The 25029-nt window shown below is 45.9% G+C and overlaps 1 protein-coding gene across 5 annotated transcripts; it reads left to right on the forward strand.

Annotated features, from left to right (window-relative positions):
• The first annotated feature begins 341 nt into the window (after nucleotides 1-341).
• LOC308591454 (dipeptidase 2-like) lies at nucleotides 342-24636 on the forward strand. Of its 5 annotated transcripts, none has more exons than XM_081202216.1 (11): nucleotides 342-584; nucleotides 13208-13484; nucleotides 14685-14811; nucleotides 15383-15512; nucleotides 16539-16686; nucleotides 18005-18074; nucleotides 18459-18635; nucleotides 19427-19514; nucleotides 21064-21139; nucleotides 22520-22655; nucleotides 24099-24636. In XM_081202216.1, exons 2-11 carry the CDS (start codon nucleotides 13336-13338, stop codon nucleotides 24285-24287), a joined length of 1290 nt encoding a protein of 429 aa, XP_081058342.1. In that variant the 5' UTR covers nucleotides 342-584; nucleotides 13208-13335; the 3' UTR covers nucleotides 24288-24636. The 5 variants fall into 5 exon arrangements, with proteins under 5 accessions (XP_081058342.1, XP_081058341.1, XP_081058343.1 ...); XM_081202215.1 differs by having other exon boundaries at nucleotides 342-579; XM_081202217.1 differs by having other exon boundaries at nucleotides 342-579; nucleotides 13306-13484.
• The last annotated feature ends 393 nt before the right edge of the window (nucleotides 24637-25029 follow it).

Raw genomic sequence — 25029 nt, forward strand, 5'->3', positions numbered from 1 at the left:
TCCATAGTAGGAATGGTTTGTTCTTCTCTTACCCTCCCACTTCCTCTTTTAAGTGCACTCGTTTTAGCCTTATATGGCTTTTGAGGCCTGGGAACTCTGCCAGAAAAGTAAAACCTATTTTCATCTGAACTACAATGTGTGCGATTTTCACTAAGCAGCTTTTACCATGCCAGAGTTGCTGAAACTACTTTGCTGGCAGCCAGTGCACTTCAGTTCTCTGTGCTTTGTTATCTCTGGGGAGAAAGAAAACCATGTACCAAACTGTTGGAAACTACTGGAAGTCAGTGTGACTCTGACTTCTAGAAACTCATTATAAACCCCTCAGTGAGCAGTTTCCAAGCATTCAGCCCTTGCTTTGCTGCAAGGAGGATCCACGTATACAATTACTGGACACAAGAAGTAATGAGTTTTGTGGTGACTCATCATGAGGTGTTCCCCCCCGCAACAGACTAGAGGACTGGAGGATGTTTCTCAATATCCAGTCTTGATGCAGGATTTCCTGAGAAGAGGCTGGAGTTAGGAAGAACAGAAGGGCACTTTGAAAGAAAATTTCTTCATGCTTTCCAGACAGTGGGAAAAGTAAGGTCAATAAAACCCAAATAGCATGTTTTGTTTTTCAAAGCTGCCATTTCACTTTATGGTGGTTTGGTTGCCAATGATGGGTTTTGCTGTATGATTGTAATTGTTTGTACTTGCTACACAGTAGTGCAGCTTGTTTCCACTTGATGGGTAGAAGGGCACCAAGAACCTGGTTTGCTCCATCTGGCTTCAAAGGATAGGACTATTACATGCGTGACAGTGGCAGATTTCTCCTAACAGGCACGTTTCTATGCAATTTTGTCTAAGAGACACATTTTTGCAAACCAACTCCCCTAATACAATAGATAGTAAAAATGTTACTTACATATACTGTACGTGTGTGTGCACTCTCTCACACACAATTTACACTAGTACATGAATTATTTACTTTGGAAGCTGCAATGCAAAATTCAGAGAAGTGTGGATTTCAGAGTATGGCTGTGTTTTGGTTCACGCTGTGTTTTGAGAAGTGTGAGTTGGGTAGGTTTGCCTTTAAATGCACACTGAATTGACTTTCTCCCCTATTCCTAAGTTGAGATTCTGTCTAGGGACTCTAGAGATGAGTTGTGTATGTGACAACTGGGTTTTTCAGGTTAGGTTTTTTGTCTGTCTGTCTGTTTGTTTTCTGAGCAGCCTCTGGCTAGATGGTCTGCTTTGGTATATAGCAGCTGCCTGTGTTCTCCTGCCCCTGAGGGAGTTTCATAGGGAGTTCTCTGCTATGGCACCTCATCTTGCACCATTGCCCCAGTGATGCTGAGGAGCATCATAGCCCACACATTTGAGACTTCAGTTTGAGTGTTCACGGCTGGCACTGCCATTAGGCAGATAGTGGATGGTGGGTGGTGGGAAGCAGCTTCAAGGTGTTTGAGGACAGTGTTGCGTGTGCCACATAACATGTCCCATATCCCCCAAGGCAGGAAGATTCAAGCACTATCAAGAAAACATTTAAATATTTCATTTGTGTTGATGAGGAGTCGCGAGTTTGTTTGTCTCAAATTAGACCTAAGAGAAATGAAATTACTCAGCAAAAGCAAGCTCACACTTCTCATTCAATTGGTATATATACTGAAGGTACACATGTAAGAGACTCGTTTCTAATTATATTTTGGGAATTATTCGTGTTCCTATGTAGCTGCATTATTTTATACTTTCTGGGTGTCCCATGTTCATATTATAAAGAGTTGTGTCCTATGTTATAAATCAAGCACTGCTAGAAGTTGTATTTCTTATTTTAAAAAAACCAGTGTGGTTCAAGCAATTTTTTTATTCTGAAAGTGTGGCCCAGAGAAAAAAGTTTGGGGACCACTGCCCTAAGCTAACCTACTGTTTTCAGCTGTGGTGGAGGATACTAAGCTATTACCAGTGCTGTAACCAAAGAGAATCTAGAGACTGAACAAAGTTTACAGCACAGGGATCTACTGATACAGATCTAGAAGAATGAAAGCATATTTTATACGTAATTCCTGGACCTGAAGCAAAGGAAAAACATTTTGGACAATAATGTTGAAAACAGCACAGGGAATTACAGGATATGTTTTTACCCGAAAATCCTTTAAAAATGCTTCTTGGAATGTTCCAGTTTGCATGTTGACCTTCAACCAATATAAACTCTGCTGATCACAGCAAAACTTTGTATTGCCCAATCTTGGATATGTAAACAATACTCCAACAACTACACAATTGCTAAAGAAAACCTGGGAAACAGCCTTGCAGATAAAGCAACCATATAATAGAAAAAACAACAGAATAATTACCAAAGCAAATGTATTGACCAATGTTTATACATTTCTGGAAAGACAACGTGGCAGATAATAACCTCCTTATTTACATTAATGTAATTATCTGCACTTTCCCTTCCCTTCATAATACTTTTCTTTCTATTCACATTTTCTCCTCACTTTATTACTGCATATCTATCATAAAATTAATAAAAATATTAATTTGAAAAGTCATAGAGAATCCTGGGAACTGCAGTTTGTTAAGGGTTCAGTGAACTGTATCTCTGTGAGGCCAGCACTGTTAACAAACTACAGTTCTCCAGATTCTTCGGGGAAGCTGTAACTGTTAACGAGAGTGCTTTAAATGTATGGCACGGATGCAACCCTAGTCCAGCTAGGTAAACACAACTGGCTCTCTTTTAAGTTTTCATGATAGTCCAACATCCTATTTCATTGCCAGAAGCTTTATTATCTTTCCCTCCCTGTGTGGATGTAATAAGCGTGAGAGACCTGATATTAAGCAAGTTGAGCAACTCCTTGTTAATCTTTCTCCTGCCAGCTGTCCTCATATCATGCACTGCTGCTGGCAGAAGTGCTGTGCATTCAGTCCGTCCCCCCCCCCCCGATGTGACACGATATAAATTCACAAAATTATGCAAAGCATGAAGAAAGTTTTTCTCCTTCCCTCGTAACACCAGAGCTCAGAGGTATCCAAGGAAGGGGGATGTTGGAAGATTTGGGACAGATAAAAGGAAGTACTTCTTCACACAGCTCGTAATTTAACTATGGAACTCACTTCCACAGGAGGCAGTGATGGCTACCCATTTGGATGCTATGGAAGAGGAATAGAGTTTGGATTTGATATCCCACCTTTTACTCCCTTTAAGGAGTCTCAAAGCGGCTAACATTCTCCTTTCCCTTCCTCCCCCACAACAAACACTCTGTCAGGTGAGTGGGGCTGAGAGACTTCAGAGAAGTGTGACTGGCCCAAGGTCACCCAGCAGCTGCATGTGGAGGAGCGGAGACGCGAACCTGGTTCCCCAGGTTACGAATCTATTGCTCTTAACCACTACACCACACTGGCTCTAATTCATGGACGACAAAGCTTTCAGTGACTGCTAGCTAGGCTGGCCATGCTGTACCTCCACTATGAAGGCATTATGCCTCTGAATACCAGTTGCCGGGAACCACAGGTGGGCACAGTGCTGTTGTGCTCAGGTTCTGCTTTCAGGCTTCCCACATGCATCTGGTCAGCCACTGTGACAGCAGGATGCTCAACTAGACAGGCCACTTGCCTGATCTAGCAGACTTGTCCTGCGTTCTAAAATTACCTGGCCATTTATTGTTGGAGTTTGGCGGGGTTAAGACTGTCAGGCAATCTAAAATTGGGTGGATTGTTGTTTTTTCTCTGCGTTATGGGTTTCTGCTGGGGAAGGGAGAGCTGGCATTCATAGATAATGACACGGAGACATAAGTTCCAGTGCAGAGCACAGTTGGGAACAATTGCCGAGAAATCTCGGAGAGTGAGCATATTCAGCCCTGTCCAAATTGCTCTGAAACTACAGACAATGGATCTGCTGCAACTTGGGTCATCAGGCTTCTGCAATGACTACACTTAATGTAAGTGTTCTATTTTGTCTGCCACAGACTTCTGAGCAACTGCTGTAAACTGTCTCTGGAGCTTATTTAATTCTAAGGGAGAAGACCAAGCTGCCATTCCCAGAGGGTTGGCAGTCATTTGCCTCCTCCTTTCTTTTTTACAAGACAGAAAGAAAAATTGTAGTAGAGATTGTGAGTACTTCCTACCCACAGTGGGTGGAAATATAAACTTGAAAGCCCTTTAGAATGTGCACCAGTAAAATAGGTCAGGCATTTTTATGGATTGCCTGCCTACTCTAAAAATCATCATCTCTACGTGGAGCTCTCTAGAGTCTGTAAATGATGGTAGGAGAAAAAAACAAACCCTGAAAAAATAGAGAGGTTGGGAGGCTTGTTGGCCTTTATAGTTCCAAAACACAGATGGGGGAGATACTTGATTGTGATTGCATTAATGAAAAAATTACCTAATTTGCACTTCTTGCATCAATATGTGAACTGAAACACAACTTTCCTTTGAAATTCACTGTCCTTCAAAATTCACATAGCTAAATGTTTCAGAATACATTGATGTGATAGGATGTACAATGTGATACCCTCCAACAATTCTCGAATGAAAATAGGGACGTCCCATTCCATAATGATAGTTTTACTATTTATACCCCATACATCTTACTGGGTTGCCCCAGCCACTCTGAGCAGCTTCCAACATATATGAAAACATAATAAAACATTAAAAAAAAACATTCCCTATACAGGATTGCCTTTAGACAGCTTGGGGGGTCAGATAACTCCATACCCTCCAACATTTCTCCAATGAAAACAGGGACATCCTAAGGAAAAGTGGGACATTCCGGGATCAAAACAGAAACCAGGACAGCTTCTATAAATCAGGGACGTCCCTGGAAAATAGGGACACTTGGAGGGTCTGCAGTGTCTGCATTTCCCTGCTAATATACACATTTTTGTACACAATGTTTGATTGGAGAACTATACAGCAAAATGAGGAGTTGTGTGAATTTTGAAGGGTAATTGTGTTTCAGTTCAAGTATTGGCTCAAAAAATGTGAATTAGGGCTGTGCATGGCCCCTGGTTCTGTTCAGGCCCTGAATTGGGCCCAATGCAACACACCAAAGTGGGCACCAGATTGGGGAGGGGGGCATACACAGCCCTGCTATTGTCCATTTCATTGCATTTTAATGTAGTGCAATCCTACCTTGGGCAGTAGGTAGGATATAAATCATCCAAAATAGCTAAAATAAAGTGACATCAGTAGTATGCCCACTAAACCTTATTGTGCTGAGGCAGCAATAAGCACAGAAGAAGCTACCTTACACCAAAACCTTACACCAGCCCAGTAGTGTCTGTTTTGATGTTGAATATCAAGTGCCACTTGGTCCTTCTCACCACAGAGGAAAGGGGAGGGTTCTGAGGTCTCCTGCATGCATAGCAGGTACTCTGCCACTCAGTTATGAAGGCTCCTTCCCATACATAGCTACATCCACACAACCTATTTTGGCAGTGTACAGAAGTCTTCAGTTAGTGGTTTTATAGTAGGGAGAGAGAAGAGAGGTGTAATGTTTTGGGACAGAATGCTGGCAGAAATGAAAAGCAGAGGTGCCTAGGCAGTTGGAAAAAGAGGAGAGTTATGAAGTGAGATGGTGCATTGTAAGGTAGGAGGAGAGAGAGAAAGGACTTCATGTCAGCCTGGAAACATGTTGCTATAAATTCTCAGCTGTTCTCACAGCATGCGGCTGAGAAACTGAAATGCCTGCAACTCTGTTATGATCATACATTCCAGTGACCCTATTTTCCAGGGGAAATCCCTATTTGGGTTATTGGTCCCTGATAAATTGCTGTCCCAGTTTTGCCTTTTAAGGATGCCCTTTTAAACTTCTCACAGGGGTAGTCACATTTGTCTCTTGCAGCAGCAAAAACAACATGCCTTGTCACATCTTAACTACAGTAATAGATTTCTTACGGTGTAAGAGGTAGTCTTGAGACCACAAAAGCTCATAAGGCCAGAGTCACCACTGCAGTGACTTTGGGTACCAGTGTACCCACCGGTACCTCCTATGCTGCCCGTGAAAGGTGTCAGTAAACATCCCTGCAATATAATACAGCTGTAGGTCTGTCATCACACAGCAGTTCACTTGGTCACTGACAGATGGTGCTATATTGCAGGACCGGTATGATGACAGATTGGGCTCCCAAAACTGCAGGGCCATTGCAGCAGTGTCAGAGGGTGAGGAATGTGTAATTTGGGGATATGTGTGAAATGGCACAAACTGCTTGGTCTGTGTTTTGAGTTGCCCTTCCCCCACATCTTATTTCTGTTCAGTGTTAGGATGCAAGCTGTGATAGCCTTTTGAAACAGCTCAAGGCCACAGGTCTCTGGCATGACTCATCCACCTTCCCTTTCTCCAAAGAATGTGTATATATGCATTGGTGTTTCATATGTGTTTATAATGCCAATGCTGCATTCAGCAGTAATTTGGGTGTATTTTAGTGAATTGTGGTGGTGGTGCAGCTATCTCCAGACTTGGATCTCTCAGTATATTTGAATCTCTTTAGTATAGCCTCTTAAGACCACAGAAATGTGGATAAGCCCTATGACAGCAATGAATAATTTCAATTTTGAAGTTATGGGATTGATCTGTGTCAATCTCCCTGGGGCATTACAAGCAAAAGGTGGTTATCAGACTGACAAATGAATAATAGACTGGGAACTGTATTGCAAAATTCAGAGAAGTACAGGAATCAAAGGATGCCTTCATTTGCATCCATATATGACATCAAAAAGTGCTAGTCAGAATGCTTCAACATCCTCAAGTGCCCCTCTTGTTTTTTTGCTATGCAAACAGCAATTCCAGAAAAGTTTGAGCAATCTTGTGACACTGAGGGGTGGACAGGAACAGCTTAACTCTTTCTATCCCTGCTGCATTTGTTTTTTAAATCACCTCTCTGAAGGTACTATTTGCATTCCATGAGGCTGAGAGAGGAGTAAGATTTGGAATGGGAGCAACGAAGTAGGAGCAAGAGAAAAGCAAGAAGGCCCTGGGAAACCTAGACATATGAGAAATCCTTGCATGTGTTGTTCGCTCTCTGTTCTTTCTTACTAATTGTTTATGCTGTTATAGTTACAGCTTCATCAATCTTTAAAACAGTTTTGACTTGTCTGATCTAAGGGGAGGGAGCTCCCATGAACTCCAGGTCCAAATCTTCAGTCAGGGCAATAGGATCCTGTGAGGGTTTGATTAGCTGCTTGTGCGTGGAAACGTGCTCCCTCAGAGTTTGTGCGCCCCCACAAACCTCCGTGTGTGACGGAGCTCCTCAGACATGTCTGCTCTAGTCACTAGTAGAGTCCGACAGTGGCTGCCTGCGGAAGCGTTTCCAGCAAAGAAGTTCCTTAACGGAAACGCGTCTCCTGGACTCACGGCGTGACAGTTTCCTGCGAGGTATGGGTCTCCCTATGGGAGACTCCGATACCTCCCCACTGTTCTCGCTGGAAGCCTCCCTGAGCCCTCCCTCCTGCTCGCATTCCCTCAGAGACCCACTCCTCCCCCTGCTGGTCCCTGCTTCAGCAGTTGAGTCTCTTTCATCCTGCCTGAGTCCCTCCACCACCTGATGCTCTGATGGCAGTTCCCTGACATCCACTTCCCCTCCAGGGCCCCCCTCACCCCCTCCCAATTCCTCCCCCCTGGGAGGTGAAGGGCTAAAACCCCGAAACGAATCTTCCTCATCTTCTGACGTCTCGAACAATTCTCTCCATCGATCGTCGTCCTGGCCAGCTGAATCCTCCTCCTCTTCAGAATCTGGGAACCCCTCCAACTCCTCTTCCTCGTCGGTGGTGGCAAAGTATTCCCTTCGGAACCTCGCTACAGGCTGAGGTTTACGTGGGAACCTCTGATGAAAAGTCTCTATTAAAACCTCGTCATTGACATCCTCTGCCCTAACCCAGGTGTTTTCCGACTCCGGTTCCCCTTCCCACATTACCAAATACTCTACTTGATCTCCCTTCCACCTGGAATCGAGGATCTCCGCTACATGGTAGCTGTGTTCCTTCTCCTCCATTGCTGGTCCCCTAGTGACCCTCCCCTCACTGTCTCCTCTATACGGTGACAGCAACGACCTGTGAAAAACTGGGTGCAGCTTCATGTGGTTCGGTAACCGGAGCCTGAAAGCCACTGGATTGACCTGCTGTATGACTTCAAACGGACCCAGCCTTTTGGGTCTTAATTTCTTACAACCTCCTTTGAATGGCAACCCTTGGGTTGACAGCCACACCTGGTCCCCCACCCTGATGCTTTCACCTTCCCTTCTGTTTTTGTCTGCTTGCCTCTTATATTCCTCCTTAGCCCTGTTTAAGTTGAGTTGGAGCTGGCGATGGATCGCTTCCATTTCTTCCACGAACTGTTCTGCAGCTGGAACGCTCCAGTTCTCCCCCTCCCCCCCTGGGAAGGCTCTGGGATGGCACCCGTGATTAGCCAAAAAGGGGCTCATCCCCGTGGACACGTTCTCTGCATTGTTGTAGGCAAATTCTGCCAACGCCAGCTTCTCCACCCAATCATTCTCTCTGTCATTAACATAACACCTCAAATATTGTTGGAGAACCCCATTTGCTCTTTCCGCCTGCCCGTTGGTTTCAGGATGACGGGCCGTCGAGAAATTAACCTCTACATGCAGTAAGCTCATGAGCTTCCTCCAGAACCTGGAAGTAAATTGTTTCCCTCGGTCTGAAACCACCCTCAAGGGGGCGCCATGCAACCTAAACACATTCTCTACAAACAATTTGGCGGTTTCTTCTGCTGTAACCGCATGTGAGCAGGCTATGAAGTGGGCCATTTTAGTTAACAGGTCTACTACAACCATGATGGCTGTTTTCCCTCTAGACCTTGGCAGATCAGTCATGAAATCTATTGCCACTGCTTCCCACGGTCTCTCAGGTGTGGGCAGTGGTTCTAATAAACCAGCCGGCGCCTGCCTCTCCCCCTTGGCTCTTTGGCATTGTTCACACCCTCTCACATACTCCCGCACATCTTCCCTGACCTTGGGCCACCAAAATTCCCTGGTAACCAGCCACATGGTTTTGTGTTGCCCAAAGTGCCCTGCTGTGGGGCTATCGTGCAGCTGCTTGAGTACTTTCTCCCTCAATTCCCCTTCAGGTATATATAACGCTCCCTTATAATACAATGCCCCATTTCTCTCCTCAAAACCACCGGGTTTGTCTTCCTCCCCTCTGAGATCCCTGAGTTTCCCCTGGGCGTATGCATCCTGCACCGTACCCTCTACCAATTCCCTTTGCCCCACCAAAGTCGCCCCACACACCCAGCGGTCCTCTGGAATGATATGGGTTTCTTCGGGTGCTCCCTCCCCCTCCAAATATTCAGGTTTGCGTGAGAGAGCGTCCGCCCTAACATTCTCTGGGCCTGGCACATAACAAATCTCAAAGTTAAATTTGGAGAACTCTTGGGCCCATCTCAACTGCCTTTGGTTGAGCACTCGCGCCGTTCTCCAGTACTCTAGATTTTTATGGTCCGTGCACACTTGCACTTTATGTTGTGCACCAACTAGCAGATGCCTCCATCTCCGGAACGCCTCATGAATAGCAAGCAGTTCTCGGTCGTACACCGTGTAGTTCCTCTCGGATTTGTTCAGCTTCCGCGAGAAGAAGGCACACGGACGCCACTCCGACTCCTCCTTCCCCGGCTGCAGAAGAAGCACCGCCCCTATGGCTCTGTCAGATGCGTCTGTTTCAACCCTTAGCTTCTTTCGTAAATCCACATGCAGAAGTTGTTCTTCAGAGGCGAAGGCCCTTTTCAGTTCCTCAAACGCTCGCTCCGCCTCCGCCGTCCATACAAACTTCTTCTTACTGCTGAGACAGTCAGTGATGGGCGCCGTCAGATGGGCGAAGTTGCGGATGAACTTACGATAAAAGTTTCCAAACCCTAGGAACCTCTGCACATCCTTCTTGGTTTTGGGTGTTTTCCATTCCAGCACTGCCTGTACCTTGCCGGGATCCATGGCCAATCCCTTGTCTGACAGGCGGTACCCCAGGAATTCCACCTCCTTGGTATGGAACCGACACTTCTCCAGTTTGACCCACAGCCTGTTGGCTTGCAGTCTGCTCAACACTTCTCTGACGTCTCTCACATGTTGCTCCTCATTCTCAGAATACACCAACACATCATCTAGAAAGGCAACGCAATTCTTGTAGAGCAAAGGGCCCAGCACGTGGTTCATAAAAGATTGAAAACACGCGGAGCCTGCTTGTAATCCAAATGGCATAACGAGGTATTCAAACGCCCCCAAAGGGGTAAACATGGTGGTTTTCCATTCATCCCCTTTCCTTATGCGTATCAGGTTGTACGCCCCCCTTAGATCCAGCTTTGTGAAAATCTTTCCCTTCCTCACCATGGTCAAAATATCATCAATTCTGGGCATAGGGAACGCCACCGGTTCAGTCACTGCATTCAGCCGCCTAAAATCACATACAAGTCTCGGCTTGTCCGCATTTTTTTTGTCCACAAAGAACACTGGGCTCCCCCCTGCTGCTTTGGACTCTCTGATGAAGCCTCTCTTCAGGTTCTTGTCAATGAACCCTCGCAACTCCTGCATTTCCCTGTCTGACATGGCATACAACTTGCCCACGGGAAGCTGTGCTCCAGGGAGTAAATTGATCTGACAATCAAAGGGTCTATGAGGTGGTAGTTGGTCAGCTTCCTTCTCACTGAACACGTCGCTGAGATCTGCATACTGTGGTGGTACCTTCACCTTCCCCATTACTTCAGTCCCTGCTAGGGTGGCTTGGGCCCCTACTGAACCCTTCTCCCCTTTGCAGTGTTCTAGGCAATGTGCTGAACCAAAGGACACCACTCTTTGATGCCAGCCAACCAGCGGATCATGTAGAGCTAGCCAGCTCATTCCCAAAATAATGGGAGCGCCTCCCAGGGTGGCCACATTAAACGCTATCAGTTCTGTGTGCCTTGCCACCCTCATTATCATTGGGACAGTCTGCAAGCGGACTCCTCCTCCCAACAACTCCCTGCCATCAATCGTGGTCACCTGCAGGGGGTTGCTTAAAGGGATGGTCTGTATCTGGTGTTCAGCAGCAAACTCCTTGCTCATAAAATTGCAGGAGCTGCCTGAGTCCAATAGCGCCTTTATTTTTAGGGGGTGCCCATTCTGCAGCTCTAGCGACACTTCAATCACTAGAGCAGGTCGAGGAGCTTCTGGCACGGGCACTTTCACTGCTCTTTGGCCTGGCTGCAGTGCCCCAATTGTGGCAACCAGGCGTTGGCTTTTACCTGCTCCGCTCCCCCTTCTTCTCCCCCCTCAACAGCTCCCACCATCCCTTGCCATTCCTTCCTCTGGGGGCAGACTCTGGCAAAGTGGCCTGGCTGTTGGCAGAGATAGCATTTCCGGGGGCCCTTTCCCTCCTTCTTAGCTCCCTCGCTGGTTTTTGAAAATGCGCGCGCGCGCGCTGTTCCGATTTCCATCGGCTCTGCCGGCGGGAAAGCTGGCTCAGGAATGTCTGGAATGCGGAACTCCTTCCAACGTTCCCCTCTCCCTTCCCGCCTCTCCAAGGCTCTTGCCTCCTGCCGCGCTCCTATGGTCAGCGCAGATTTGGTCAGCTGATCCATAGACTCCGCCCTGGGGCTCCGTGCCAGCTCGTCTTTCACCCCCGAAGAAAGACCTTCTTCAAATAGCATTTGAACGGGTGCCGCCGATAAATCCCAACTCAGTCTGTGAATCAGCATGGTAAACTCAGTCCAATATTCACGGACAGATCGACTCCCCTGCTTACAAGCCATTAGCTGTCTGCGCACCACCCCTTCCTCAATATCGCTGGAAAACATGATATCCATTGCACGAAAGAACTTCATTGTGTCCTTTAGTATGTCATTGTGCGTTGCCATTAGGGGTCGAACCCAGTCTCTAGCCCCTTTCTCAAGATGCCCAATTACAAAAGCAACTCGCGATTCCTCATCAGGGAACTCATCGAACTGCACATTAAGGGCATATTGCATCTCTGTCCTAAAAGCATGGTAGTCCTTGGGGTCCCCCCCAAATTTCTGCACCAATCCTGGTACCTTTCTGGGGAATTGAGTGGCTCTCCCCTTCTTGTCTGCATCCTGAGCCCTTCTCTCCTCCAGCCTCGCCGTCTGCAGGGCCAGTTGAACCTCCAACGCTCGGTATCTATCTTCCAAGCTTGGACCAGCTCCAGCCCCTGCTCCTCCGGTTCCGGTTGGTTCGCTCATGATGCCTTCTCTTGCACAGGCAGCGTACAAAGACTGTCGGACTGCTGTGAGGGTTTGATTAGCTGCTTGTGCGTGGAAACGTGCTCCCTCAGAGTTTGTGCGCCCCCACAAACCTCCGTGTGTGACGGAGCTCCTCAGACATGTCTGCTCTAGTCACTAGTAGAGTCCGACAGTGGCTGCCTGCGGAAGCGTTTCCAGCAAAGAAGTTCCTTAACGGAAACGCGTCTCCTGGACTCACGGCGTGACAGTTTCCTGCGAGGTATGGGTCTCCCTATGGGAGACTCCGATACCTCCCCACTGTTCTCGCTGGAAGCCTCCCTGAGCCCTCCCTCCTGCTCGCATTCCCTCAGAGACCCACTCCTCCCCCTGCTGGTCCCTGCTTCAGCAGTTGAGTCTCTTTCATCCTGCCTGAGTCCCTCCACCACCTGATGCTCTGATGGCAGTTCCCTGACAGATCCTTACTGGACAGTGTTGGAGTCATATTATAAAATAGATAATAAATAAAAACTGACTAATATCAATGAACAGGAAGGTCCGTGGTGTAGATGCTGCTGCCACATGAAAAGATTGATTACCTGCAAGTGCAGAATGTATGTCACGAGGCATTTGTAAAAGTAAATTCTTTTCAGCCCAACTGATATAACCTGTTGAAACCTTTTGCCTTACTTGAGAACCGTCTCTGTGGGTAAGGGTGCAAAAGACATGTGAGGACTTGTTCAAATGAATGGAGATCCTTTTCTTCTGGTACCACATATATCACTTGCGTGATGTCAAAAACCAGTCATGGCCTGGAACTCATTCTGTCTTGGCAGGGAAAGGATCAAGGCTGTCCTTAAATGCCCTCAAGGAGGACGTTGAGTGTGTGTTTTATCCATGTGGGAGTCAACCCCTGTCACGTCCATGGAATGTGAGGCTAAAGACATCTCTTCTGGGTTAAAACGCTATTAATCATTTTCTGCTGAAGAGCCAGCTTAAAGACGTTGCTTTCTGAAAGTGAGGTTGCAAGGTTCTCATCTGTAATTAAAACTCTTCCTCTCTCCGCCCCTCCTTCAGTGGCCAGCCAACAAAACACAGAGCATCATCTGTGTTTGGAAGCCATTGCCTGAAGAACCTCCACAAACTTGACGGCTTGGTGCTGCTCTTTATTCAAGGCGCCACGTGAACGTTGCCATTTGGTAAACATGCTTGCGGGTCCAAAGAGGGATCTGTGGAAGATGCTTCTGTGGCTGCTCCTGCTCCTGCTGCTTGCTGACATTTTGGGATCCAGAGCTGAGGCAGACTTAAGAAAGAAGGCTCATGACCTAATGAAGCAAGTCCCGTTAATCGATGGGTAGGTGGAATTCCTTGTTTTCATAACTATGAAAGCATCACTGTGGTCTGGGCTGGGCTATGTTCTGATATAGCAAGGATTGTGGAAACTTTTTTTAGCTTTCTGTGGGTTGTATGCCAGTTACTGGTGAGGCCAGAGACAAAAGTGGACAGAGCAACGAATGTAAAGTTTACTTTTGTACAGAAAGCTAGTTCCTTCCTTCCTTCCTTCCTTCCTTCCTTCCTTCCTTCCTTCCTTCCTTCCTTCCTTCCTTCCTTTCTCTCTCTCTCTCTCTCTCTCTCTCTCTCTCTCTCTCTCTCTCCATCCATGAAAGCAAAAACCACTATCAGAATTCAAAACCCTCTTCTGGCATGGCCGAAAGACAGCCTGAGATGAAAGAGTGTGACTTAGGGGTGGGTTTTGACCTGGGGAGAGTCCCAAGAGGCCTGGAAGGCTGGATTCGGCCCCTGATCCTGAGGATCTCCACCCCTGTGAATACAGTATTCTTCTGATTCAATATAATACTTTTCTTGAATATGAACAAACAGAGCTTGCAAATATTCAGTCATTCCTGCCTGCCTCTGGAATTACATTCCTGGTTGTGTTGCAAACTGCCTCTGCCAGGCAGCAATGAGGAAGGAATCTGCCCAACTCGAATTTCAAAGCAGACACACCTGATTTGATTCCAGTCCGTACATGAGCCAAATCAGATCATGAGTCCTCCTTATAACTTGCAGTCCTATGGGTCCCTTCACAAGGTAGTACAGGGGCTGTTCCACATTGCCTTGTCTCTTCCTTTTACCTTAAAAAGAAAGAAAGAAAACCCAGCCTCCCGGAGTATATAGTGCATGAGGCTATTAATATGGCTGTTTAAACATGGGGGCAGCCATGTTTCCTTTATACAATCCCCGCCCCCGGCCCCCAAAAGTGGGAATATGAGTCTCATTGACCTGCAACATTTCAATATCAAGTGTACTGTGTCAAACTGCTGCCATGATGGGGCCAAACGTCTGCGGGCCAAAAGTCCAGGTCACTGGGGTCAAGAGAGGGAGGGAGGCATGCCACAAGTTCTGTGATTGAAATACACGTGTGTGAACTAAGTAATTCAAAGAGTGCCTTACAGTCCATCCTCTTTCATTGGCTCCCACAGCGATAGCAGATAGAGACGTACCTTTTAGAAAGCAGTAATAGACTAAAATGTCCTGTCTTCTTATCGTGCAGACACAACGATCTGCCCCTGAAGCTGAGATGGTTCTACCAGAACAAGCTGAGCAAGACTGACTTGAGAACACTCAACAAAACAGACACAAACATCCGGAAGCTCCAAATGGGCCATGTTGGTGCTCAGGTAGGTGTTCGGTGTGTACCCAAACCCTGCAAAATGCAGGATTGAACTCATCAGCTGATTCTACACAATCGCTGGTATAAAAGAGGGTGGGAAGTGAATTGTTGTGTGGTCCCTTGATGTAAGAGGTGAAAGAGGAAAAGTTGTAGCAAGGAAGGGTATAGGATCCTGGTAACTATTATTTATTTATTTATTTATTTATTTATTTATTTATTTATTTATTTATACCCCACCCATCTGGCTGGGATTTCCCAGCCACTCTGGGTGACTCCCAACAGAATATTAAAACATGATAAATAAGGCCTGTGAGCATGCTATCTATGATACAGGTGTTTTCTGTGGGGCTGGGTTATGGAGGGAAAATGTCCAATTGCAGTTACAGTTTGAATTCATACCACACCTACCAAAAGACTTCAAAGGGATCCCTTCTCAGCACCTATCAGCTCCTTTGAAGGCAATTGGGTCAACGGCATATCAACCGAGCGTCCATTGTGTGTACCTATAGTTGTGCCAAACAAGTATATATACACCTGAAATTCTGTTTTAAAGCTGCATTTTGTCAACCTTCTTCCAGTTTTGGTCCGTGTATGTTCTCTGCAGTGCACAGAACAAAGATGCTGTCCGCTTGACGTTGGAACAGATCGATGTTGTCAAGCGGATGTGCAAAGACTATGAAGAATTTGAGCTGGTGACGTCTTCTCAAGGTAACTTGTCCTGCATTCGCTAGAGTGAGATGGTCTCCTTAGGTAGCTAATTTTTGATAACCTGAAAGGGGAGCAAATAGCCAGCTATTGAATCTATTGTTGTATTTTTACTGCTGGGGGGAGGAAGAAAGCTGCTTGTGGGATTTTCTTCCTCAAATGCCAAATAACATGGCTGGGCTGGGGTACTAGGCACATTGACTTGGTGGGGGGGCTCTATCTGCTCTTATGCCTCAGGTAGAAAAATATATTGGGCTGGCCCTACTCAGGCAGGAAAAAAAACCCATGTACATCAGCCAAAAATCATATGCTAGATCCAGAAATCAGTGACACAGTTTTCACATTAGCATATTAGCTTATCCACAGCCCCTTCAGATACTCCATCCTCACATGAAAGCAGGGAATGCCAGAGGCAGGGTTGGAGCACTAAATATGAGGAGGGCAGGCATGTTTCATGGTGTTTTGGGCTGGCAGGGGGGTAGATATTATTTTGCCTTCCTAATGCAGGCATTGCTAACAGTAAAAACATGAAAAGCTGTTAGGGATGGGAGAGAAATTCAATTCTGTTAACATTGAAAGGTGAACTTACATAATTCACATTTTTCATAACAATCTGAATTTTGCAATTCAGTTTTCCAGCCATGTAATGTGTGCCAAAATGCATATAGTAAACTGTGCATATAAATGTATATATATTAGTGAAAATAACATGCAAAAATGTACTATATTGGGGAAAATTGCTTTGCAAAAATGTGTATATTAGAGGAAATGTCATATTAAATGGTATATGGTAGGAGAAATTCAAACAAAAATGCTAATGAATCTTAATGAGAACTTAAAAGAACAACAACCCCAAAACTAATGTGGAAATGTGAGGAACTGAACTTAAGACTGGAGAAACAAGAAACCGAGCGAAAACAAAATTCCTCATTCCTACATGCTGTAAATCTACTCGTAGTTGCACAACTATGTTGCTATGCATTGATGTCCCTTTAAAAATTCGGATCTGTCTTTCTGATCAAAATCCAGGCATTGCCAGCACTGACAGCAAAAAGATAGCATGCTTGATTGGCATCGAAGGGGGGCACTCCATCGACAGCAGCCTCGCGACCCTGAGGATGTTCTACGAGCTGGGCGTTCGGTACATGACGCTGACCCATAACTGCAACACTCCCTGGTAAACTACAAACAAGTGTTCCTTCGGAGAGGGGCTGTTTCTCTGGGATTTGCCAACATTGCTTACAACATTACAATGTATTTATTCCTGTACTGAGAGAATACATATGCCAGTAGGTCAGTCTGCTAAACGAAGTGTAGCTCACTTGTTCAACATCCACTTTACATACAGAAGGTCACAAGTTTGATCCCTGGCATCTCCAGGTTGGGCTGGAAAAGGCTTCTGTATGAAACCCTGGAGAGTCACAGCCAGTCAGTGCTAGGTGGAAGGAATAAGCAGTGAAGTTGAAGCAGGGGTGGCTCAGGAAGTTTTGCTCCTTGATCCAAAACTGAAAATGGCACCTGCAGCCACTTGAGGTGACCCAGCGGAGTCCCAGCATGCTGAAGGAGGCCAGAGAGGAGCAGGCAGTGGCGGCTGCGGGTGACAAGAACAGGAGACAGTGAGTGGTGTGCTCCTCAGGGAACGAATCTGCCACCCCTCCCAGTTGTCCCCAGCCTGCCACCTGAGGTGACTGCCTCACCATGCCTCATGGGAGGGCAGGCCTTGAGTTGAAGGATGGTTGGATTTAGAGTGAAGAGAGAGGAATTCAATTCCCTGCTTGGCCATTTCTCAGTTTAGCCTACTTCATAGGGCTGTTGTGGAAATAAAAAGGAGCATTGTTTATGTTTTCCTGCGTTCTTTAAATAAACACTGGTTTAAATAAGTAATAAATTAATCTATTTCAGGGGTTGCCAATGTGCCATTTTGGGATGCCCAGCATCCCTTCTGTGGCACCCGTGAAAGGCCTAAGTAAATATCCCCTCAAAACTCCACAATACCTTTTGCTCTTCCTGCTCAGTTCTTGTTTGCACTGGCTCACCCTCCCCTTACACAGAACATGACCCCTTAAACATGCTCACGTGTCATGGGATGCCCGGATTGGGCACCCAGCATCCCATCTGTTCTGACTGGAGGAGAGGTGCAAAGAGCTTCTCTCTGTAAATGAATGTGTAGGAGCTGATAGAAGTGCCTCCCCTCCCCTTTAAGTAGCTCATGGGGAGTGTGCCTGTTCCTTCCCCACCTGAATCTTTTCTGCTGTCTTGGATGTGGCAGCTATTTTGTGTTATGTCACGACTCCACAGCAACCATTCTGTTTCATGCCACTCACCCCATGGCAACCAATTTTTGACAACATCCCCGAAAAATTCAGTGTTCTAGATGCAATTACATCTGTCTCTCTGTGTGTTTGTAACTCTGTTCCACTTCAGAGTTTGAAATATTTCCTTGACAGGCTTAAGTTTCTTCTTAAACATCCCTCACCATCTTTGTTCCCCTGCAGGGCAGAAACCTCAGCAAAGCAAGAACATGAATTTTATCCCGACACTGAGGGCCTGAGCACTTTTGGCAAAGTAAGCATCAGTGAAGTGAAAATTAGCGAATTGCTGGCTGATATGCACCTGAATGTCTTTGAAATGTACATACTCTGCAGAAAAGGCAAATTCCATATTAGGGTCACTAGTAACGGGATCAAAATAAAGCTGCCAATATCACAATGCCTTTGTAAATTGTACGCCCCAAGGGGAACCACACTGCGCTCAGCATTGAGGGGGGAGAGTGTTGTTGTACTCAGATTCTGCTTGTGGGCTTCCCAGAGGTATCGGATTGGCCACTGTGGGAACAGGATGCTAGGTTTGGTGGGCCTTTGTCCTGACGCAGCAGCCAGGCTCTGCTTATGTTCTTAGATCATGTTAGAGTAGCATAACCCACAGCACCATCTGCCTATATTGTGCTAGGAAGTGGTGAAGGAGATGAATCGACTGGGGATGATGGTGGACTTATCTCACACGTCTGACGCAACAGCAAGGGCAGCTCTTAGTATCTCCAAAGCGCCGGTCATTTTCAGCCATTCATCCGCTTTCTCAATCTGCAACCATTCAAGAAATGTTCCAGATAATATCCTGCTGGATCTGGTGAGTGAGACTTAGCCCTTATCCAAACTCATCAGTCCTCTGTGCTTTCCTTCATGGTCTGGGATTTAAAGCTCCGCGTCTGAGCACTCACTCTTTCTTTCTCTTTTGCTTTGGCATTTCCCCCACAAAAACCCACTCTTTAAAGCTGAATCAGAGCAAATGGAAATCCATTGAAAACCCAAATTGCCATTTGTTGTGCTTCAGCATTAAAGAATAGGTTTTCGTGGGATCAGCCCCTCCTGTCCTGGCCAATGACATGAAAACTTCTATTTCTTGTTGTCCAATGAGCCTCGCCAACTCAGGGAATGACCAATAAGGCTTCTGCATATGATCTCAGTGACCAAGCTAGGATATAAGGGATCTTGTGGTCCCTGAGGTAGCCCAGACCTAATCAGTCTAATACAGGAACACCTTCAGTTGTTTAACTTGTATATTCTGTAGATAACTTGGGGCGTATCTACACTCGTGGTTTATAACATTAAAAATGTGTTATTAAAATGTGACACCAGGGGGTGCTGCAGAGCAAAGGGAAACTGCCATTAAATGTTATAGAATGTTATATTTAAAAATGTTTAGAAGATCAATGTAGATCTAGCCCTGGTGTCTTCCCACATCAAATCTGGGTTTGACTTTATATTATTTTCTGAGAGTTTTTTCCTCCCCACCTCAGCCTTTGTTTTTAGATACTATTATATTGTCACTGATGTTCTAGCTGCCAACATCCATATCATTATTGATGGTACCAGTCTACTTGTATCTGACTTGCTTCATTTTCTCTTCCTTTGTTTTAGAAAAGGAATCATGGGATTGTGATGGTGACATTCCCAACCAAATTCTTGGCCTGTGGTAGCCAAACAGTGAGCATTTCAACTGTTGCAGGTTAGCAGAGGCAGCTTTCTATATATCACTCTATTAGTAATATCACACTACTTTCCAGAACTAGAGTGGAATATAGCACAAGTTTACCCTCATTTCCATGTTATTTGCAAATGGAATATTTCTGGAAGCAAACAACACAGAAATGAGCACTAAGCTTGCACCACAGTCCACTGTAGTTCCAGAAATAGCTTTTACATTCTGTGAAAGCTCAAACAGAATACTGAACTTCAGGGGAAAGTTGTGAAAATGGAATAAATTGCCATGTGAATGCAACCTGTGTCATTCTGCCACACACAAAGACTGCAGGTGTGCTTATTCAAGGTAGATACCCATCCTACGGAACAAACTAGACCTTACTTAATGGTGTGATTAGGAGCTATAAAAGGGTACCTTTTTAGGTGCACGAGGGTGGTTTTCATCAGGGCTGCAGAACAGATGAAAGGGAAGTTGAACCTTTTCCTCCACAGCTACAGCTACAATTGCAATGAAATACCACCACCACTAAAAAAAGTGTGGTGACTGGTTAGGGGAAGCTAAACTTTTTGTGGTTTTAATGAAAGCCCTCTTTCACTGAGTATGTTGAGTATCTGTTGGAGAGTAGTAGAGAGTGGGGTGGACTGGAGGTTCCTGGAAGAGAGCATAGCTGGACAGCACTCCATGCTGCAACCTTTTGTTGCAGCTCCCACTTGTAATCCTTCTAGCACTCACATAACTACTACTCCAAGTACATGGCGTTTTCTTTTTCAGCACGGTTCAAATGGTTTGCCCTTTGTATATGTAATTGGAGGTAATATTGAACCCAGGTCTTATTATCCCAAGGTCAGTGACCAGGGAAATAGATAAATATCAGGTCAGCTGCCTTGAAATTTTTTATTTCCAGCTCTGAGCTTGCATTACTATAGCAACTGCCTTCCTTCAGCCTGTTCTGACCTCTCTGTTCCCCAGAGGTCAAGCCTCTGTGAAAAAATATCCTAATGAATAATGTTACTAAGAAAATAACCTAAAATCTGTACAAATGTTTTTGTTCATTTAATCAGTTATGGCATTTCTGCAACTAAGAACAAAATGTTCTAGTGTGTAGTTTTGAGGTAAACATTCAAATTGCAAAACATCAAGTAGATCTATTTTATGTTACCTTTTGGTTAGCTGTCTGTAAGATGTCCCTTGACAGCAGAGAATCCCACACAGTCCCACACCTGCCCCACTCAGTTTTCTCATCATTCTCTGGTAAAGCAGGACCAGTGATGGGTGTGGCCTGGAAAAAGCTTTAAGGGCCAGACAGAAAGGCCTCACTTTTAAGACTTACCAAGCTGATCTTGGTCTTTAAAATGCAAAGGGTGAAAAAAAACCCATGGAGAATCATGTAATGTGTCGTTTGAACCTCAGGGTGGATTGCACATACTTCAGTGGCCCAACTTGCAACTGTATTTGTCCACAATTGGACATGTTGTGTTTCTATCAGATGTCATAAATGGCTGTGCGTTTCCCCCCTGACATGTACTTCTGCTCTGACAACTATTGCCATTGTTGTCTCCTTTAAATGATCTAGATCACTTTGACCACATAAAGGAAATTGCAGGTTCACATTCAATAGGAATTGGCGGTGACTATGATGGATTAGTTCGGTTAGTAACCTTTTTTCATTGTCGTGCAAGACAGTTATATATTCAGCACTACAGTGGGATGCTGTTTTAAATGGCATCCTTGGAATTCCCCCACAGTGTAGAATCACCCCATGTCCTCTTGACATCATCGGGTCTTGTGTTTCGCCACCTCCACTGTTGGTAGCCAGTGGTGAGGACCAGGGGTCACCATCATTATTGATTACATTTATAAACCACCCTTCATCCAAAGATCACAGGGTGGTTTACAGCATAAGAATGGTACCCTTGAGATGTTCCTCCAAGTGCACTGCAGCCACCCCCAGTCTTCAGTTGGTGAGGTTAGTTACCTTTTCATCCCTTGAAAAGTACATTAAGCTGATGGAGGAAGTTGGAAGAATGGCACTCTTCCTCACTTCCTGTTTCAGCTCTATGCTCTCAGCTTACTTCTACTGGATCCAACTTTTACCCAGATCTATTGGGAAAGCAGGGTGTTTGTGTGTGAGCATGTACACCTTCTTTCTGTCACTCTATGGGTGAATGATCTAGGAGCAGGAGAAGCGCACAGAGGTGATGGTGCCTGTGACAGTCAGTCAAAAATCTGCATGTTCCCACATGTGTAAAATAGTTGGCAACCTTGTGGATGAGGCAATGCAAGACAGGTTGAATCAGACCACCGACTAAGTGTTCAGGGCCAGCCCTACCATTTGACCTGATATCCTCTAACCTGCTATCCTCAGGAATGTTATAGGATATTGTCCTGTCACCAAAGATTCAAGAGCTGTAGCTCACTGGTAGAGCATCTTCTTTCCATGCAGAATGTCGCAGTTTCAATCCTCAGCATCTCCAGGTATTGCAGGCAATGTTCTCTGCCCAGAGAGCTGCTGCCAGTCAGTGTAGGTAGACCAAGCTAGATTGACCACGGTCTGACTCTATAGAAGGTAGCTTTCTAGTTTCCTAAATTCTTGTCCAACCTCTGTACATTATGGAATACATGTATTGCATGTAACATGTGCTTCAACTTCCAGAGTGTATGGAGTTTATGTAGAACATAAAAACCTATAAAAATGGTTGCATCCCGCTCAGGAGGGGCATTCCAAAGTTGACTGGGATTAAATCCCTGAAAACAATTTAGATATCCCACAGTTTTCATGGCCTTCTCATTCTGTGAAAGGAATTACATCACACAGTGCAAGTGGAGGAAATGATTGGATGTCAGCAAGGCTTCCTCAGTTGGACTCCTGAATCTGATTTAGCACAAAAAGGACGTATATCCCCTCAGGAGTTAGCTGCACAGTTAACTGCACTCGGGAACTTATTAAGTTCCCTCTCTAGGGGGAAAAATGCCATCCAATATACATTTTGTTTGTTTCATACCTCAGTGTGAGCTTTCTTTGCTAACAGATTCCCTGAAGGACTAGAAGATGTCTCTAAATATCCAGCCTTGATCGAGGAGCTGTTGAGGAGAGGCTGGAGTGAAGAAGAACTGAAGGGTGTTTTGAGAGAGAACTTTCTTCGTGTTTTCCGGGAGGTGGAAAAAGTACTGCTAATATTTGTTTTTCCCTTTTAACTGGCATTACATTTCCCCAAGGGAGGGAAAGAGATCCTCTAGGTCTGAGATAAGGAACCTGGGCCTTCTAGATGTTCCCTGATCTAAGGGTTGAGGTTTCCCAGCAAATTTGAAATGTGAGAATAAAAACAGAAACATTTCATTGCTGGATCAAATTTAAGACTGTTTTAGGTCAGTACTCAGCCTCCAATAAGTCAGGTGTCCCTGGGGGGGAAAGCAGACCAGCCTAAAAATGGGCATCACTTAGTGTGGGAGGAAAATATAATCCCTGTGACCCACATATGTGGGGTAAATAATAAAAAAGTATCAGCTGGGTGCCTGGATTCACAACTTGGGGCTAAATTCACTCTCCAGCAGGAGAGTAGCAGAGTTTAAACTCTCCACCCCACTCCATTTTCTTTCTCCCCCATCCCACAATGATTAGACAGCAGCCTGGATCCACTAAGCATGTTCAGCTTTGTTTGTTTGTGTCTCTACATATTAGAGGGTTTTTTGTTTTGAAATTGTAATTCTGTAAACCTTGGAGTCTCCCCAGGTCTGATGATGCTTTTCTCCTGGGTGTGGTAGTGTTTGTTTTCTCAGATAAGGACCAGAATTTAGAGCATGAGTTCACTATTTGTATGTAGCAGCCTTCCCCAATCAGGTGCCCTCCAATAGTTGCTCTGTCCCAGCTCCTGTCAACCTAGCAGTTCAAAAGCACACCAGTGCAAGTAGATAAATAGGTACTGCTGTGGCAGGAAGGTAAACAGTGCTTCTGTGTGCTCTGGCTTCTGTCACGGTGTTCCGTTGCACCAGAAGTGGTTTAATCATGCTGGCCACATGACTGTCTGTGGGCAAATGCCGCTCCCTCAGCCTGAAGCAAGATGAGTGCCGTACCCCATAGTCACCTTTGACTGGACTTAACCGTCCAGGGGTCCTTTACCTTTACAAGTCTTGAATAGCAACTTCGATCAGCCTCAGCTAGCATCGCCAGGCTGCTATATAAGGGTGCTTTGTTCACAGAAGGTCCCAGCTACTGGCATCACCAGACTTCCCAAGACCCTGGTAAACCACTGCCAACCCAATGAAACATCATTAGACAGTTTATGCACAGCCTAAATCAGGACTGGGGAACCTTTGGCCTGCTAGATGTGGCGAAACTACTGGTCTCATCATCCCTGGCCACAGTCCAGCAACATCTGGAGTGCCACATGTTCCCCAGTCCTGACCTGAATTGTCTCCAACTAAGTTGTACTAAAAGTAGACCCACTGAAATTGATGGGCTTAAATGAGCCGTGCCCATTAAATTCAACAGCCCTACTCCGGATGTCGTCCGCATATCAGATGGGTCAACAGAATAAGGCAGCTTCATATGTTTATAGTTGATGCAAAGGTCTCGCTTTCTGATTTGTCATTGTGTTTGAATACTTCTAGGTGCGTGATGAGAACTTGTCAGAGGGCGTGAGCGAAGTGGAAATTCCTCCTGAAAATGTCGATCATTCCTGTCGCACAGAACTAAAGCCCCCATCTAAGCCGGCGACCAATTCCCGTGGACTGCATTGGGGAGGGCAGCAGCCGTGTAGCCTCATACTCACAATTGCGGTGTATGCAATGCTAAATTGAGATCATCATCTCAGACAGTGGTGCAACAACCCTGCAGGCCTGTTTGGAAGATACAGTGTGAAGTGTGACGCATGTAGATGCTGCTTTGTGGGGGGCCCACTGTGCCTTCTTCATTTCCGTGAATGAAGAGAAGAGGCTGTCTCTGCACACGAAGGGCAGTCAGGTGAAATACAAGGACAAGACTCCTTTGCCTTAAATATTTGTGCTGAATACCAGGTTTCAGCAAACACCACCTACAAATGCAGCAGGTGTTAAGTTTGGGGCGGGGAACCAGATGCTGTGGGATGGCAGCTCCCATCCTTACTGACCCTTGCCTGCATTGGCTGGGGCTGATGGGAGCTGAGAGCCCCACATCCAGGGACGCGGACTTATAAAAAATATTGGGGGGGCCCGGGAAAGCTCATGAATAATAAATAAGCTCATGAATATGCAAATAAAGTGGCTCCGGCCCTAAATAGGGCAAGCCACGCCCCCCAGCCAGCTGATTGGCTGGCTGGGAGGTGTGGCCAGTCGGGATTCCCCTGTTCTTGCGGGGGCTGAAACTGCCAGGAGGAAGGAAATTGCCCCCGGCGCTCTGCTGGAAGGGCGCCCGAGATTATTGGGGGGGCTGAGCCCCCCCAAAAAAAAATTTGAGGGGGCTCGAGCCCCCTCAAGCCCCATGGAGTCGGCGCCTATGCCCACATCACCTGGAGGGTCACTGCTAGCAATGTGGGAGGCATTCAGTGCAGTTCACGTCTATAGG

Source organism: Podarcis bocagei (genome assembly GCF_964188305.1).
Source record: "Podarcis bocagei genome assembly, chromosome: 7".
In the NCBI taxonomy this organism is placed as follows: domain Eukaryota; kingdom Metazoa; phylum Chordata; class Lepidosauria; order Squamata; family Lacertidae; genus Podarcis; species Podarcis bocagei.